The 16,592-nt window shown below is 41.8% G+C and overlaps 1 protein-coding gene and 1 pseudogene across 4 annotated transcripts in view; one reads left to right on the top strand and one right to left on the bottom strand.

The window, feature by feature from the left end:
- Window positions 1-16,592, bottom strand: part of ERLIN1 (ER lipid raft associated 1) — a 40,835-nt gene that overhangs the window by 21,082 nt on the left and 3,161 nt on the right. For all 4 annotated transcript variants that reach the window (XR_007911086.3, XR_519178.5, XM_002718646.6 and 1 more), the window contains exons 4-7: window positions 11,514-11,560; window positions 10,540-10,601; window positions 8,124-8,249; window positions 5,527-5,600 (exon numbers count right to left, since the gene is read on the bottom strand). Coding sequence is in view for 2 of the 4 variants with exons in the window: in XM_002718646.6 (XP_002718692.1) it covers window positions 5,527-5,600; window positions 8,124-8,249; window positions 10,540-10,601; window positions 11,514-11,560 (309 nt within the window). In the remaining 2 variants the exon portion in view is untranslated. The remainder of the gene's footprint in view (window positions 1-5,526; window positions 5,601-8,123; window positions 8,250-10,539; window positions 10,602-11,513; window positions 11,561-16,592) is intronic.
- On the top strand, window positions 11-122 carry LOC127484298 (U2 spliceosomal RNA; annotated as a pseudogene).

Here is a 16,592-nt window from a genome sequence, read left to right as displayed (position 1 = left end):
AAGAGCTACAATCGCTTCTCGGCCTTTTGGCTAAGATCAAGTGTATATCTGTTCTTATCAGTTTAAAAAAGAGCTACAGACTGAACAGCACTAAAACTCATTAAATCCATCAAAAATTCCAAAAGAAATAAAAAGGATGATATGATTAAGTAAAGCCATAAACTATTTTAGTATTTTAGAATTTATATGCCAATTTGGGTAGCTGGGATAGCTTGAAATATCAATAATAAAACCGCATCTGGCAAAATATCAAAGGCCATTTTTTTAAAGATTCATTTATTTACAGGCAGTGGGAGAGACAGAGAGGGCAGTTTTCCATCCACTGGTTTACTTCCCAAATGGCTGCAATGATTGGGGCTGGTCCAGCCCAAAGACAGGAGTCTGGAATTTTATGTAGGTCTCCCACCTAGGTGACAGGAGCCCAAGCACTTGGGCCATCTTCCCAGGTATGTTAGCAGGGAACTTGATCAGAAGTGAAGCAGTCAGGATTTGAACTGGCACCCATTTGTGATGCTAGCGTTGCAGGAGGCCACTTTACCTGCTATGCCACAATGATGTCACCAAAGGCTGTTATTTCTGAAAAGATGATATATCTTACCAGATTTTTTTTTTTTAAAGATTTGTTTGAAAGGCAGAGTTAGAGAGAAGCAGAGGCAGAGAGAGAGAGAGAGAGGTCTTTCATCTGCGGTACACTCCCCAAAGGGTCCCAACAGCCAGAACTGTGTTAATCCAAAGCCAGGAGCCAGGAGCTTCTTTCATGTCTCCCACACAGGTGCAAGGTACCCAAGGACTTGGGCCATCCTCCACTGCTTTTCCAGCCTATAATCAGAAGCAGAGGAGCTGGGACTCGAACCAGCGCCCATATGGAATGTTTGCTGGCCCCTTACCAGATTTTAAAACTGAATAAAAAGTTGAATTATCAGAGCCATATAATATGTTAAAAAGAGGAAGGCTGGAAAATAGAACTGCAGTTCTAAAAATGAATTCTAATATTAAAAAATTATATTATGACAAAAGCAACCCAAACAATGGAGAACTTGCCTCCATTTAAGAATGTATTAATAAGCCACATTTTTCATTCAATACTATTTTTACAAAATAATAAATAAATATAAGTACATTCAAAGGTCCTTCTTGCTGTTGTGCAGAAAACAAAGCAGACAAGGACAAAAGTGAAAGTGTGGAAAGGAATTAGGAGGCTACCATAGAAGCCCAGGCAAGAGACGTGTCCTGGTTAAAGGATGTGGCAGTGAGGATGGAGGTATGGGCAGTTTCACATGGATTACAAGAGTAGAATCAGGAGGATATATTTTTCTGACAAGCAACTTGCAGTATATATCAAAAAGCCTTGGAACAGGATGTATACTTTGACTCACCAATTCGACTAAAAAAAAAAAAAAAAGTATTTACTTGTTTACCCACAGCGGCTAGGACAAGGCCAAGGCCAAAGCCAGGAGCCAGGGACTCAATTACTTTAGTCATCACTGCTGCCTCCTGGGGTGTGCATTATCAGGTTGCTGAAGTCAAGAGCTGGAGCTAGGAACTGAACTCAGTTTCTCCAATGTGGGATGCAAGTGTCCTAATGAGTAACTTAACTTCTAGGATAAATGCCTACCCCAGTTCCTTTTTTTTTTTTTTTTTTTTTTTTTTTTTTTTGACAGGCAGAGTGGACAGTGAGAGAGAGAGACAGAGAGAGAAAGGTCTTCCTTTGCCGCTGGTTCACCCTCCAATGGCCGCCGCTGCAGCCGGCGCACCGCACTGATCCTGGCAGGAGCCAGGAGCCAGGTGCTTTTCCTGGTCTCCCATGGGGTGCAGGGCCCAAGCACCTGGGCCATCCTCCACTGCACTCCCTGGCCATAGCAGAGAGCTGGCCTGGAAGAGGGGCAACCGGGACAGAATCCGGCGCCCCAACCGGGACTAGAACCCGGTGTGCCGGCGCCGCAAGGTGGAGGATTAGCCTATTGAGCCACGGCGCCGGCCCCCCAGTTCCTTTTAAGAATTAACCCAGAAGAAGCTCCTGGCTCCTGGCTCCGGAGAGGTGCAGCTCCAGCCACTATGGCCAATTGGGGAGTAAACCAGCAGATGAAAGACCTCTCTCTCTTGTGTAACTCTGACTTTAAAATAAATAAATAAATCTTAAAAAAAAATGTGAAGGATGCATATAATAGTAAAAAATCCGTTATCATACAAACTCACTAAACACAACCATTAAAAGTAATTAAATGTAAACCACTGGGGCCGGCACTGTGGCACAGCGGGTTAAAGCCCTGGCCTGAAGCTCCAGCATCCTATATGAGTGCCGGTTCTAGTCCTGGCTGCTCCACTTCTGAACCAGCTCTCTCCTATGGCCTGGGAAAGCAGTAGAAGATGGTCCAAGTCCTTGGGCCCCTGTACCCATGTGAGAGACTCGGAGAAAGCTCCTGGCTCCTGGCTTTGGATTGATGCAGCTTTGGCTGTTGCGGCCATCTGGGGAGTGAACCAGCAGATGGAAGACCTCTCTCTGTCTCTACCTCTCTCAGTAACTTTGTCTTTCAAATAAAGAAAAAAATGTAAACCATTAAAACTAATTAGCATTAAAAGATGTGGGGGCTGGTGCTGTGGCATAGCAGGTAAAGCTGTTCCTTGCAGTGCTGGCATCCCATATGGGCACCAGTTCGAGTCCCAGTTGCTCCACTTCTGATCTAGCTTTCTGCTAATGCACCTGGGAAAGCAGCTGAGGATGGCCCAAGGGCTTGGCCACTGCAACCACATGGGAGACCCAGAAGCTCCTGGCTCCTGGCTTTGGATCAGCCCAGCTCAGGCCATTATAGCCACTTGGGGAGTGAACCAGGCGATGGAAGACTTCTCTCTCTCTGTCTCTCTCTGTAACTCTCTTTCAAATAAATAAAATACATATTCAAAAAAATAATGATTTGGTAAATCTATATTTTTGACTTGGAAATATATTTGCATACACTGTTAGTAACAACAACAACAACAAAGCAGGTATGTAATGATTCTACTTTAGTTTCTCATGTATTTATACCTAACAGCATATATATTAACAAGAATCTGGAGGGGCAGGTGTTGTGGCATAGCAGGTTAAGCCACCACCTGCAGGGCCAGCATGACATATGGGTGCTGGTTCAAGTCCTGGCTGTTTCACTTATAATCCAGCTCCCAGCTACTGCACCGGGGAGAGCAGAAGATGGCTCAAGTATGTGGACCCCTGCACCCACATGGGAGACCCAGAAGAAGCTCCTGGCTCCTAGCTTTGCTCTGGCCTACTCCCAGCCGATGCAGCCATTTGGAGAGTGAATCAGCAGATGAAAGATCTCTCTCTGTAACTCTGCCTTTCAGATTAAAAAATCTTAAACAAAACAAAACAAAAACAAAAACAAAGAATCTGGAGAGACAACCAACTATGTTATCTCTACATAGTAAGATTATTGGCGAATTTCACTTTGTTTCTCATCCCTTTCCTAATACTTTCTTCTTATAAAATGTGCATATTTGTATAAAAATATCCAAAACATATAGAACTACAACAAATCAAGAAAATTAACAAGCCAGCAGATAAATTGGTAAAGATTTTGAATAGGAACTGACAGAATAGAGTATAAATGGGGGCCAGTGCTGTGGCGTAGCAGGTAAATCCGCCGCCTGCAAAGCCGGCATCCCATACGGATGCCGATTCAAGTACCACCTGCTCTACTTCCAATCCAGCTCTAAGCAATGGTCTGGGAAAGCAGTAGAAGATGGCCCAAGTCCTTGGGTCCCTGCACCCACACAGGAGACCCTGAGGAAGCTCTTGGCTCCCCAGTTGTGACCAACTGGGGAACGAATGAGCAGATGGAAGACCTCCTCCTCCCTCTCTCTACCTTTCGAATAAAATAAATAAATCTGTTTTTAAAAATTGAGTTTAAATGATCAATAAAAATATCACACTGTTCAACTTCACTGATAATCAAGGAAATGCAAATCAAAGACAGCTACTTGTGTAACTTCACACCTATCCATATGGCAAAAATAAGCACATGTGATTGGTCCCAAAGCTCATAAGGTTGTGTGGGCAAACAAGTATTTGCACATACTGAAGGTAAAAATATAAACTTTGTATGGCCATTTTGAGAAAATCTGTACAAACAAGGAAATGTATGATTATTCATTACATTATTGTTTACTAACAGCAAAAAATCAGGACAGGGAATATCAAGGAATTCTACACAGCCATTAAAATGAGTTAGATCTCCAAGTAAGAACCTGTAAAAAATCTATGAATCTCTGACATTCACATTCACTACCTTCAAAATTAAAAAACTACTCCAGTAACAAGTGACTAGACATTAAGAAGATTCCTTTCAGACATTTCAAATGACCCTTTAACTTTGGCAGTTTCCCCTCAGGCATTCTTTAGATAACAGCACAGCATGAATGAGGCCACAGGAGAAAATTCACCCATCATTCCAGGGTGGTTTATGAGAAGCAAGCATGATCACACACAGTGAATGTACACGGTCAACAGCGGTGCCACTGACCACAAAGAACTGAGACACATGTGACACCCCAGGAAGCTGCAGCAATATTCACCACAACAATCAACTCATCTACCGCAGTCTCTGAAATGGGACACTAGAGAAGTCGGCTTACCACTTTTCAGGCACTCCAGATCCACAGCAGTGGCTTTCAAAAAGCACTGCCCATGATGACAGTAAGAAACACGTTTGTTTTGACACCAATATAAATACCACCCCCATATACTTAAAGTTTCACGAGTTACTTAAACTTACTACATGCCATTTCTTTTCCTATTCTATTCCATTCTATTTAAAATGCTGGTCATGACCTACTAAAAATGATTTTACAACCCATGAATGGATTTCAATCACAACCCATTAATGGATTTCAACCCCAAATCTGAAAACACAATGATTCAGAAAAGGGTGTAATCTCTTACTATTCTATCTCCACATACTACTGCCACACTCACTATTAAGTCCAATTGCTACTCAGGCCATCCCACCCACTGAAATACCCAGTTCTCAGTCCTCTCACAGAATTTTCAATGAACTTTTCCATACCTACCTAAAATCTTAACACAGTCACAACCTTCCCAGACCACACAGAAATGGTCTCTTACAGCAATAACCACCCTGTGAATTCATTTGGCAACTGAAACTTTGTGACATTTATTTTGTCTAGAATTACTGTTCAACTCTTAGATTTCAAGTCTTTTTTCATCAACTGAGGGCAAGGATTACTCTTATACTGATTTATAACCATCACAGTATTTAAATAATTTATCACAAAGGCAGAAACAAGAATTCTATTTTTTCTAAGAGCCTCAGTTTATCAATTTTCTCTAAGTATTCACAAGAAAGTGCCATTAATAAGCTACAAGAGTATTTTATTTTTGTGGAAACCTAAAGTCAAATTGAGAAAAGTATTCTACAAATTACCATAGCACTTCAATATTTTAAATATGATAGGAGGATTAAACTCAAAGCCCTCAAAATTGCCGACAAGTTCCCTTGGAAGAGTGCTTACCTGTATGGTGAGACCTGGGGCCATGACGTTTAAATCTTTCTGTAGAGCTTGTTTCAGGTTTTCATCTATTTGATCTGTTTTCAAAGCCAAGAAGAAAAGATCTCATGATACTCAATTTTTCTCACAACACATTAAAACCAAAGCAAAGGCACAATCCAATAACCTAAGTATTAGTCCTAAAGTTCAATAGTATTATCTTTTAGTAGAGCTTAAACTGCTTCATATATGTATTTTCCTTTTGTGTAGGAGAAAAGTGTGGTGATCTATTAAAGAAATTAAGGAAGAAGATGACAAGTGTCAGGAAAAGAGGTGCAGAATAGAGAGGAGGCAGTATATGAATCTACAGCCAGACCGAATTTACTCAGAGAAAATAAATACACAGAGATGGGTCACGTGACCAGCTGCCGGTGTGCACACTGATAGAACATGTAGCAGAATGCCCTGGCCCCAGGGGATGGGCCCTTTTATAGCTTAGGAGGGACAGGGATGGAGTTGGGGGTGGGGGTAGCAGGCAGAGGTGAATTCATGGAACTGGTCTTTCAGGGGCCTTGGGAATCTGGAAAAGAATGTGGGGATGGAGTATGAAGGCAGTAAGATGTGAAATCCAAGTGAGATTCAAGGACAAGGAATAAATTCCAATGTTTATCCATCTTTTGGGCAATGAGCAAGAATGGCTGAGGCTTATGTCTTTGTTCCATCAACAAGTAACTAGTCTGTTTATCCAATAAGCTTATTATTGAACTTTGGACAAGTTATTTATTAGATAATTTTTTTTTGCCAAATGTTCTTTTTTATTTATTAGAAAAGTTTAATATTAGACTTAATAAAAAAGCTTACTGTATAGAATCTATCTATCCCATAAATGGAGAATTTGGGTCTCTTGTTTATTAATTCACGGCTACTACTTAATGCGCAATCTGATTCTCATAAAAAAGCAAATTTCTCTCTTAAGTCAATGTTAATTCAGATTTCCAAACAACTAAATTTCATTCTCACACACCTCAATCTTACATTTACCTTTGGATTTTAAAAGAAAGGAAAAAAGTTCATAGAAAAGTCTCTGAAACACACACAGAATGTACAGTAATAATGTCATCTCTTCACGTGATGCAGCAGAGTTCATGCGAAGACCTGAGACTGCAGTCCTTACTTACAAAGGCCTATTTGTTAACTGGCCCTTAGTGGGTAGCTGGGACCCTGGATTTGGGGAGGGTCCCTGGCATCCCCTGAATTGATACAAGAAGCTCACGGTCCCTAAACCATTGACATAAACAATGTGGTTTACCCTGAACATCTGCTTTTCTCCTGGGAGATAGGAATTTTAGTATCGGTTGGCAGAGGGTACACCTATGTGACCAGACCTCAACAACACTCACAGCACTGAGTCTTGTTTTTTTTTAAAGATTTATTTATTTATTTGAAAGTCAGAGTTACACAGAGAGGGAAAGAGAGACAGAGAGAGAGGGAGAGGTCTTTCATCTGCTGGTTTACTTGCCAGATGGCCAAAATGGCTGGAGCTGCGCCAATCCAAATCAGGAGCCAGGAGCTTCCTCCAGGTCCTCCCATGCAGATGCAGGGGCCCAAGGACTTGGGCCATCTTCTACTGCTTTCCCAGGCCATAGCAGAGAGTTGGATGGGAAGTGGAGCATCTGGGACTTGAACCAGTGCCCATATGAGATTCGGGCACTGCAGGCAGTGGCTTTACCTGCTATGTCACAACACGGGCCCCATGTCACAGGGCCAGCCCCAACACTGAGTTGTTTTTTTTTTTTTTTACAGGCAGAGTGGACAGTGAGAGAGACAGAGAGAAAGGTCTTCCTTTTGCCGTTGGTTCACCCTCCAATGGCAGCTGCGGCCAGCACACCGCGCTGATCCGATGGCAGGAGCCAGGTGCCTCTCCTGGTCTCTCATGTGGGTGCAGGGCCCAGGCACTTGGGCCATCCTCCACTGCACTCCCGGGCCACAGCAGAGAGCTGGACAAGAAGAGGGGCAACCGGGACAGAATCCGGCGCCCCGACCAGGACTAGAACCCGGTGTGCCGGCGCCGCAGGTGGAGGATTAGCCTATTGAGCCGCGGCACCGGCCAAGACTGAGTCTTTAATGAACTTCCCCAGTAGACAACATTTCCCATGTGTTGTCACAACTTGTTACCAGGAGAATTCAATACAACCTGTGTTGACTTCACTGTGAGAGGACTCTTGGAAGCCTGTGTCTGGTTTCCTTCAGACTTTACCTATATGCCTTTTCTTTTTGCTGATTTCACTTTTCATCTTTTGGGTGTAATAAATTGTAGTCATGAATATAACTTTATGCTGAGTCTTGTCAGTCTTCCTACGAAATTACTTGGTGTAGGGGGAGAAGGGGGAATTTGGGGAGCCCAGAAACTAAATTTCCTCAAATTATCTACTAAGTAGTAATAAAGCTAATGTCATTAAGTTAACATAACACAACACAGTGAGTAAATGAAGTTACTCTAATCTCTACCAAGTTATATAATTGCTTTATTATAAACTCAAAAGAAATTATCATAGCATAAGGTATACTACTACAGCATTGATAAATGAGTTTTACAAGATATCCAATAGGCTATTACTTACCAAACAATTCAATGTAAACTTCTTGAAGTGTGTGGGCACTGCAAAACTGGTTCAGCTCATGGTGGATTTTATTGAAGATTAAGGTCTTATCATAATCTGCAGTGTAGTTCCTCACGATATCAAACACTGAAGGAGAGGTACAACCCAGGTTTGTTTCACCCAAAAGCACCCAGGTTTCTCAGATTCAGGATAAATATTAAAGTAATAAACCAAAGGGCTTCAAAAAGTTCATGGAAAATGCATACTATGAATTTCATAATTCTAACTTTCAATGAAGTTTTTGAAATCCCTCATACACATTATGAAAACATAAAACACAACTCAAAAATTTTGATGTGTTTCTTCTGCTCAATTTTCCAGATATCCTTGCATTTGCTTGCAGTACTAATAGATAAACCTCAAATTCCATACTAAGAAGAGCAAACAAAATTTTTATTTTGGTGTCTGTGTGAAGATGAACTGAGAGGCACAGAGTTCAGAGGCACACAGGGAGAATCTAAGACAATTAGTGTAAAGTAAAAGCTTAGGTAAGAAGTAAAGAGGAAGTGAACTAATTAAGGAACAGTGGAGATAAAAGAAGGAAGCAGCTGTAAAAGACTGGTTTTTTTTTTTTTTTTTTTTTTTTTGTTTGTTTGTTTGTTTTTGACAGGCAGAGTGGACAGAAAGAGAGAGAGAGACAGAGAGAAAGGTCTTCCTTTTGCCGTTGGTTCACCTTCCAGTGGCCGCCGCGGCCGGTGTGCAGCGGCCGGCGCACCGCGCTGATCCGATGGCAGGAGCCAGGTACTTCTCCTGGTCTCCCATGGGGCGCAGGGCCCAAGCACTTGGGCCATCCTCCACTGCACTCTTGGGCCACAGCAGAGAGCTGGCCTGGAAGAGGGGCAACCGGGACAGAATCCGGCGCCCTGATTGGGACTAGAACCCAGTGTGCCGGCACCGCAAGGCGGAGGATCAACCTATTGAGCCACGGCACCGGCCAAAAGACTGTATTTTTAAAAGGCAGTTTTTAAAGACTATAAAAAGACACCAGGTTAGAAGGGAAAGGAACTAATACTGGGCTAAGCTTTAGGTCAGACAATTTATATACATTAGCATGTAATATACCTGCCAAAAATCTCATCTTACATATTAGCAAACTAAGATTTCCTAAAAGAACCTCAGAAATGTCTCAAAAGGTACATACCAAGTCATATCAGAAACTATGCTCTACCTACAAAACTTGCGTTCTGTTTCTTCAGACCCAGCGACTAGCTTCACAGCCTTCCCATACCAGATACTACATGCAAACGGATTCCAGATCACAACTGATGATAGACCATTAACAGACACTGACATTCTTTGGGCATTTTCCAAATGAATTGGTGATTTCAGAGTTTCCTATTTATCTCTGCTTACAGACCCATAAATTCCCTCCCTTCTTCTATTTCCAATCATCTATTCCAATCATTTGTGATGAGCAAAAATAGGTGAAAAAAAAAAATGAGGGAAATACTTAATCTCTGAAAAACATGATCAAAATCCCTTTGACCAGAATATATATGTTCTCTGCTCTGAAATATTTTCAGTTTTATTCACGGTGATCTAAGTTCTTGATTTAAATAGTACCCATTCTAGGTCTGTGGACTTTTTTTTTTTTTTTTTTTTTTTCAGGCAGAGTGAACAGTGAGAGAGAGAGAGACAGAGAGAAAGGTCTTCCTTTGCCGTTGGTTCACCCTCCAATGGCCGTCACGGCCGGCGCATTGCGCTGATCCAAAGCCAGGAGCCAGGTGCTTTTTCCTGGTCTCCCATGCGGGTGCAGGGCCCAAGCACTTGGGCCATCCTCCACTGTACTCCCGGGCCATAGCAGACAGCTGGCCTGGAAGAGGGGCAACCGGGACAGAATCCGGCGCCCCAACCGGGACTAGAACCTGGTGTGCCGGCACTGCAAGGCGGAGGATTAGCCTATTGAGCCGCGGTGCCGGCCGTGGACTTTCATCTTTTACCAAGAAAATGCTTTCCTCTCACTGAAGACTTTCAGATTGCTTTGCAACTTACAGCAAATACCAATTAGAAAAGATTCTTTTGACAAATCACTGTGGCCCAAGGAAGAGATTATTTATAGATTTTTAGCACAGAAGGAAATGATCTCTCATCCTGACTGGATAAAATGCTACTATCTCATTCCAGAAATAATCAATAATCAATAATCTGGCTCTTAGAAACACTAAGCTCGGAGAAGAGTAATTCATATGGTTGCAGTCTGTTGCCCACAATTTGTGACCTATTTCTGTCTCCGTTTCCTAGAAATAGAAAATATTCTAGTAATTATTCTCTAAATAAACTTTAAAAGTACTTTTCTATTTTCCGGGGAATCTTCTAGTTAGAAAGAATCTGGTTATAGCTATAAGTAACATACCATAAGCTATAAGTACTAACATACCTGCATAAGGAGCCAACATATTAACCACTTCTATTCGGTCAATATAGATCATGACTCCACCACTAAAAACAAAGACAGGGAGAAAGTGTGAGCCATTAAAGGAATCCATAAAAGAGAGGTACAGATAGCCCTATGAAGAAACTAATAATCAAATATATTAACTCAAAACACCAGGTCTGCTTCCTTTTAAAAAGCATTTCAGTCCCTCTGTAGTTATCAAATACTCTTATAGGATTGCAATATTAATATTTTAGGCCATTTAAAAATACTTTAAACTTCATATTATTTTGATACAATTCAATATGGTGATTATGTTCTAGAAATAACCTCGACCTTGCTTGCCTTTCTTTCTCTAGGTCAGCAACCTTAAAAGTGAGGTCTTTAGAACAACAGCAAAAATGCTGGGAATTTATATAAGAAACACAAATTCTCAGGCCTCATCCAGACCTACCAAATCAGAAACTCTAACATCGGATGGCATTTACTACTATACAGGAGAACGTGAGATGACATAATTTTAAACTACCTTTCATTGAATACCTGCTCTAGGCCAAGTGCTGGGCTAACCACATCATATACATTAATTCTAATCCTTAAAAAAGTAACTCTGTAAGACAGATCTTACATTACTCAATTTTTACAAATGAGGAAACTAACCTTAGAAAAGTCAGTAAAGACAAAGGGTTAAATGAGACCTCTGTACTTTCTGCTCAATTTTACTATTTCTCTGAACAATAAAGTATACGAAGCGAGATCATCAGGCTCTAAAAATTCATGCATTTTTCAGTAACACCCTTATGGCTACTAAGACGGAAAGCTTGTATTTTAGAGATGGGTCTTTGCTAACAATGCTCAGATCATAAACTTCTCTGGGTTACTTTCATTCCTATTTGAAAGATGTTCAGTGATCAACACACTTGAGCAGAAGCTCCATCTGAGCTAACAGGAGATTACTAAGCAAGGAGAAAACTTACCTCGTTCCACAAGGCACATTTTTAACTTCATCAGTTTGTAGTGTTGTCTAGGGAGGAAAAAAACAGCATCAATACTTCAGACACAATTTGTCAGAGTACTAGTGGTCCCAGAAGCAAACCTCAGGAGAGCTGCTGGGAGTAAGCACAGGACAGCTCCAGGCCCCAAAATTGAACTATCAGAGTAGTCATTTCCTTTTGTATCTTAGAATTGAAGTATTTGAGAAAGAAAACATTTCATAGCTAATGTTTGAATCCAGATGCACTGGGAAAGGTTCAATGTTCAATCTGTTGGTAAGTGGAAAATTCTGCCAGAGTCCCTTATTCACCTGGAGCTGAATTGAAATTACACACTTCTTGGCTAATCTATGAGAACACTATGGCTCGGACTTGTGCTCTGGATTTTGATTTCACTGCTAATATTATGGTTTGCACTAAAGACACAAATATCACAAGCATACAAGTACTCTAGGATTACAAGCTGCCCGTGGCTTCAGCAGCAACCTTTCTTCTCTAAAGCTATAGACAACATTTTAGCTCAGGACCTAGTGATCTCTCATGTGTTCCATTCAGTTTCTCTTTTAATAAAAGTGCCACCACCAGTACTGCTTCCTTCGACTGAACCAGCAATCTGGCACTTGATTGCTCTGCCCATGCCACATCTTTGTGCAGATCTAGAATGACTTATTACCTTCTAAAGCCTCAGTTATGTCAGGCAATCTAATGAGTCTAGTCTGGACACACTGCACCTTATCAAGCACATAGCAACATACTCCTTCACAGAATGCAAAACAAATAGAAAGCAAATCTCTGAAGAGCAGAGGAGATGAAATCCTTACAAAGCAACCCATCAACAGGTATACAACAACAGCATATAAGCTCAGCTTACTAAGTGTTAAGTCACAGAGAGTCAAGTAACAGCTCAAAAAGCTCCCTATAGTGAAATATTCAAAAATCAGGACTAGAGGGAGAGAAGTAAGAACAGATGAGACACAGAAACTAAAATTCAATAAAATCATATTCAAATACACAAAGTTGAATACAAACTGCATGTATAGGTGTCAAGAAGACTGGTTTGACTGGGGCAGAAGAGGTAAATTTAAACAGGTGAAATTCTGCGATGAGAACATGGATATTAGAAGAAGGACCTGAATGTTGGCTGGCACTGGGCTCTCCCTAGTCCTTCTTACACAGTTACAAAATGAATCTTTAAAAACAAATGTTTTTTACTTAATTCCTTTGTTCATATGTGACGCAGTCCTCATTAGCCATTTTATCTGAAGCCAAGAAAGCCAGCTGGAAAGCTAAATAATTGATTTATTTAGGTTAATTTAGTGAAGGATATGGAAATGGAAAGCTATAAATCCTGGAGACATGATAGAGGAAGGACTTGATCACAAGGTTATGCATAAAATTCCAGGAGAGAAAAAGAATAAAACAGCTCTTGGCTTAAGAAATTAGGGTGGGGACAGGCATTGCGGAGCACTGGGTTAAGCCTCTGCTTGCCACATTGAAAAGGCATTCTACATAGGAATGCAAATTTGCATCCGGGCTAGCCAGCTTCTGATTCATCCCCCTGCTAAAGCAGCTGCAAAAGCAGTGGATGATGGCTTAGGTGCTTGGGCTCATTGTTCCTGGCTCCAGGCTTTGGCCTGGTCCAGCCATGGCCATTTGGGAAGTGAATCCCTTTCTCTGTCTTGCCTTCTTGTCTGTCACTCTGCCTTTAAAACAAATAAATCTGGGGCTAGCACTGTGGAGCAGTAGGTTAAAGCCCAGGCCTGCAGGGCCAGCAACCTGTATGGATGCCGGTTCAAGTCCCGGTTGGTTTACTTCCCATCCAGCTCCCCTGTTAATGTGCCTGGGAAAGCAGCAGAGGATGGTCCAAGTACTTGGGCTCCTGCACCAATGTGGGAGACCCAGAAAAAGCTTCTGGTTCCTGGCTTCGGATGGCTCAGCTCCAACCATTGCGGCCATATAAATATAGAGGTGCTGCAGGCAGTGGCTTCACCTGTTCTGCCACAGCTGGCCCCCACTTTATATTCTAAAGGCTGAAAGTTTTCATATAATTTCTCTAAACATTATTCTTATTCTTGCTTCTTACTTTGTGAGATTTCACATTGATATATATTCCTTTCAACCGCCAAGTTTGTTAAACCACCTGTTTATTCAGACAGGGTTATGTCTTCTGAAATATTCAAAAAATCCTTAAAAATGAGTTCCCTTATTTCTTGATTTCATATCACTTTCTTTTTTATTTATTTATATTTTTACTTGACAGATAGAGTTAGACAGTGAGAGAGACAGAGAGAAAGGTCTTCCTTCCATTGGTTCATCCCCCAAATTGGCCTCCACGGCTGGAGCTATGCCGATCCAAAGCCAGGAGCCAGGTGCTTCTCCCTGGTCTCCCATGCGGGCGCAGGGCCCAAGCACTTGGGCCATCCTCCACCGCCCTCCCGGGCCACAGCAGAGAGCTGGCCTGGAAGAGGAACAACCAGGACCAGAACCCAGCGCCCACATGGGATGACAGCGCTGCAGGCAGAGGACCAACCAAGTGAACCACAGCGCTTGCCCCATAACACTTTCTTTAAAAAAAAAAACAAAAAACAAAAAACAAAAAACAAAAAACACATTGTATTTATTTATTTGAAAGGCAGAGTTACAGAGAGGCAGAGGCAGAGGCAAAGTCTTCCATCTGCTGGCTCACTCCCCAAAAGGCAGCAATGGGCTTATCCAAAGGAGCGAGGAGCTTCTTCCAGGTCTCCCACGTGAATTGGATGTGAAGCAGCCCATATTGGAGGCCGGCACTGGAGGCGGCAGCTTGACCTGCTATGTCACAGTGCCAGCCCCAAAGAACACATCCTTTTTTTTTTGATAGGCACAGTGGACAGTGAGCGAGAGCGAGAGCAAGGTTTTCCTTTTGCTGTTGGTTCACCTCCCAGTGGCCGCTGTGGCTGGCGCGCTGCAGCCGGTGCACTGCACTGATCCGATGGCAGGAGCCAGGTGCCTCTCCTGGTCTCCCATGGGGTGCAGGGCCCCAGCACTTGGGCCATCCTCCACAGCACTCCCGGGCCACAGCAGAGAGCTGGCCTGGAAGAGGGGCAACCGGGTCAGAATCCGGCGCCCCAACCAGGACTAGAACCCGGTGTGCCGGCGCCGCAGGCGGAGGATTATATTGAGCCGTGGCGCCAGCCAAAGAACACATTCTTGTAAGGGTTTTTATTAATATAATTCTTTCCTAAAATGTTGTTTCACATATGAACATTCTAATTTAGTCACATTGACTCCAGTATCTATTTTTTTGAGATGCAAAGTTTATTGATTGCACCAAAATCATTACTAGTTTCATCTACATCTTTAAAAGTGTAATAGTTACTACTGTATACACAAGGGCATTTCTAAAAGTCTATAGTTTTTTTCACAACACATAATTTCCATGTACTTTTAGAAGACCCCAAATATTCATGGATTGCAAAATTGTTTTGGGTCAAAATAATCTTTTAATCCCTTTTCTACAAACATTACAGATACACACATACACAGTGCATTTGTTACATATACAATTAAGCTATTCAATGTTAGTGTTATATCTACTTTTATTTCTGTACATAAGTATGACTTAACATACAAGTTTCAATACAACAGAGACAGATTTACCTGGCTTTGAACAAAATGAAAAAGGGCCTTGATTTCCAAGGGTCTGATGATGCCACTGCTAACATCACTATAAACCATGAGATCACGCAATTAAAATATTAAAATTCTTCCTTGTAAGAGGCATAACTGAAGTCTAAAAGAGTTAAATGACTTTACCAAAGTCATGCAAATAACAGGTGGCAGAGCCAGGTTCTAATCACACATTGTTTCCTGAGAAATCAGCTCAATTTAACTTCTACACTAAGTAGAAAGGTCAGAAATATAAATGTTGTAACTCCTTCCAAGAAGTTTGGAAACTTTCTAGAAAGAAAACAAACACACAAACTTAGAGAAAAATACAAGAAGACACCATTATTAAAGGAAATAAAGCCAAGTGCCAAAATTTATAATACAGATTTTAAGAGTTATAGATTAGAAATCTGCAGAGAGTCTAAAAAAGGCAGGAGAAGGAAAGATGGTGAATGAAGTGGTGAGAGCATGAAACAAGGCAAGAAGGAATAAATATGGGAAAACAATAGGGAAATCAGCATGGCTACAGGAAGAATGCCACATTGCACTTCAAAAGAGAACATTCTTTCCTTAAACCATCTAAAAGGGAACCTGAGGGATTTAAGTATTCATAATTAAATTTTCATTCAGCAGGAAGCCTAGATTTAGAACTACAAGATTAAATAACACTGAATTTTCCTGAGTCCTGAAAAACTAGCAGCAGATGGTACACAAACTTCTGAAACCAAAGATTTAAGATCACACTGAGCTTGCAGTAGTCACAGCCTAATCCTGTTTTATCACCTTATGTCAAAAGATATTTACCAAGTGTTTTCCACAGTCAAGATATTCTTTTCAAGTACTTACTGTAAATATCCTGGGATGCCGTCAAAATACATTCACTAAAGTTCCACATAAAATTGTGCTTAATGTACCAGAAAAAAAATGTGAGGCAGAAAAGTTATGTATAAAAATTCAGATCCTCCTTGTTAACAGTAGACTAGGCCTGGTTGGGGCGCCGGATTCTGTCCCGGTTGCCCCTCTTCCAGGCCAGCTCTCTGCTGTGGCCCAAGAGTGCAGTGGAGGATGGCCCAAGTGCTTGGGCCCTGCACCCCATGGGAGACCAGGATAAGTACCTGGCTCCTGCCATCGGATCAGTGCGGTGCACCGGCCGCAGTGCGCCGGCTGCGGCGGCCATTGGAGGGTGAACCAATGGCAAAGGAAGACCTTTCTCTCTGTCTCTCTCTTTCTGTCTACCCTGCCTGTCAAAAAAACCAAAAAACAAAAAACAGTAGACTAGGAGCCTGCCCCTAGGGAAATCAAACACTGCTCTAAACTAAGCAATCACTGGTTTGCACTTCCAGTTGTGTTCCTAATTCTCCCTTTTATTTTTGACAGCACCCAACAGAAAACCTGCTGTATACTACATACTAAGTAGTG

Source organism: Oryctolagus cuniculus, chromosome 15, assembly GCF_051225735.1.
Source record: "Oryctolagus cuniculus isolate XC-2025 breed Fujian yellow rabbit chromosome 15, ASM5122573v1, whole genome shotgun sequence".
NCBI lineage: Eukaryota > Metazoa > Chordata > Mammalia > Lagomorpha > Leporidae > Oryctolagus > Oryctolagus cuniculus.
This window is presented reverse-complemented; position numbering and strand designations above follow the sequence as displayed.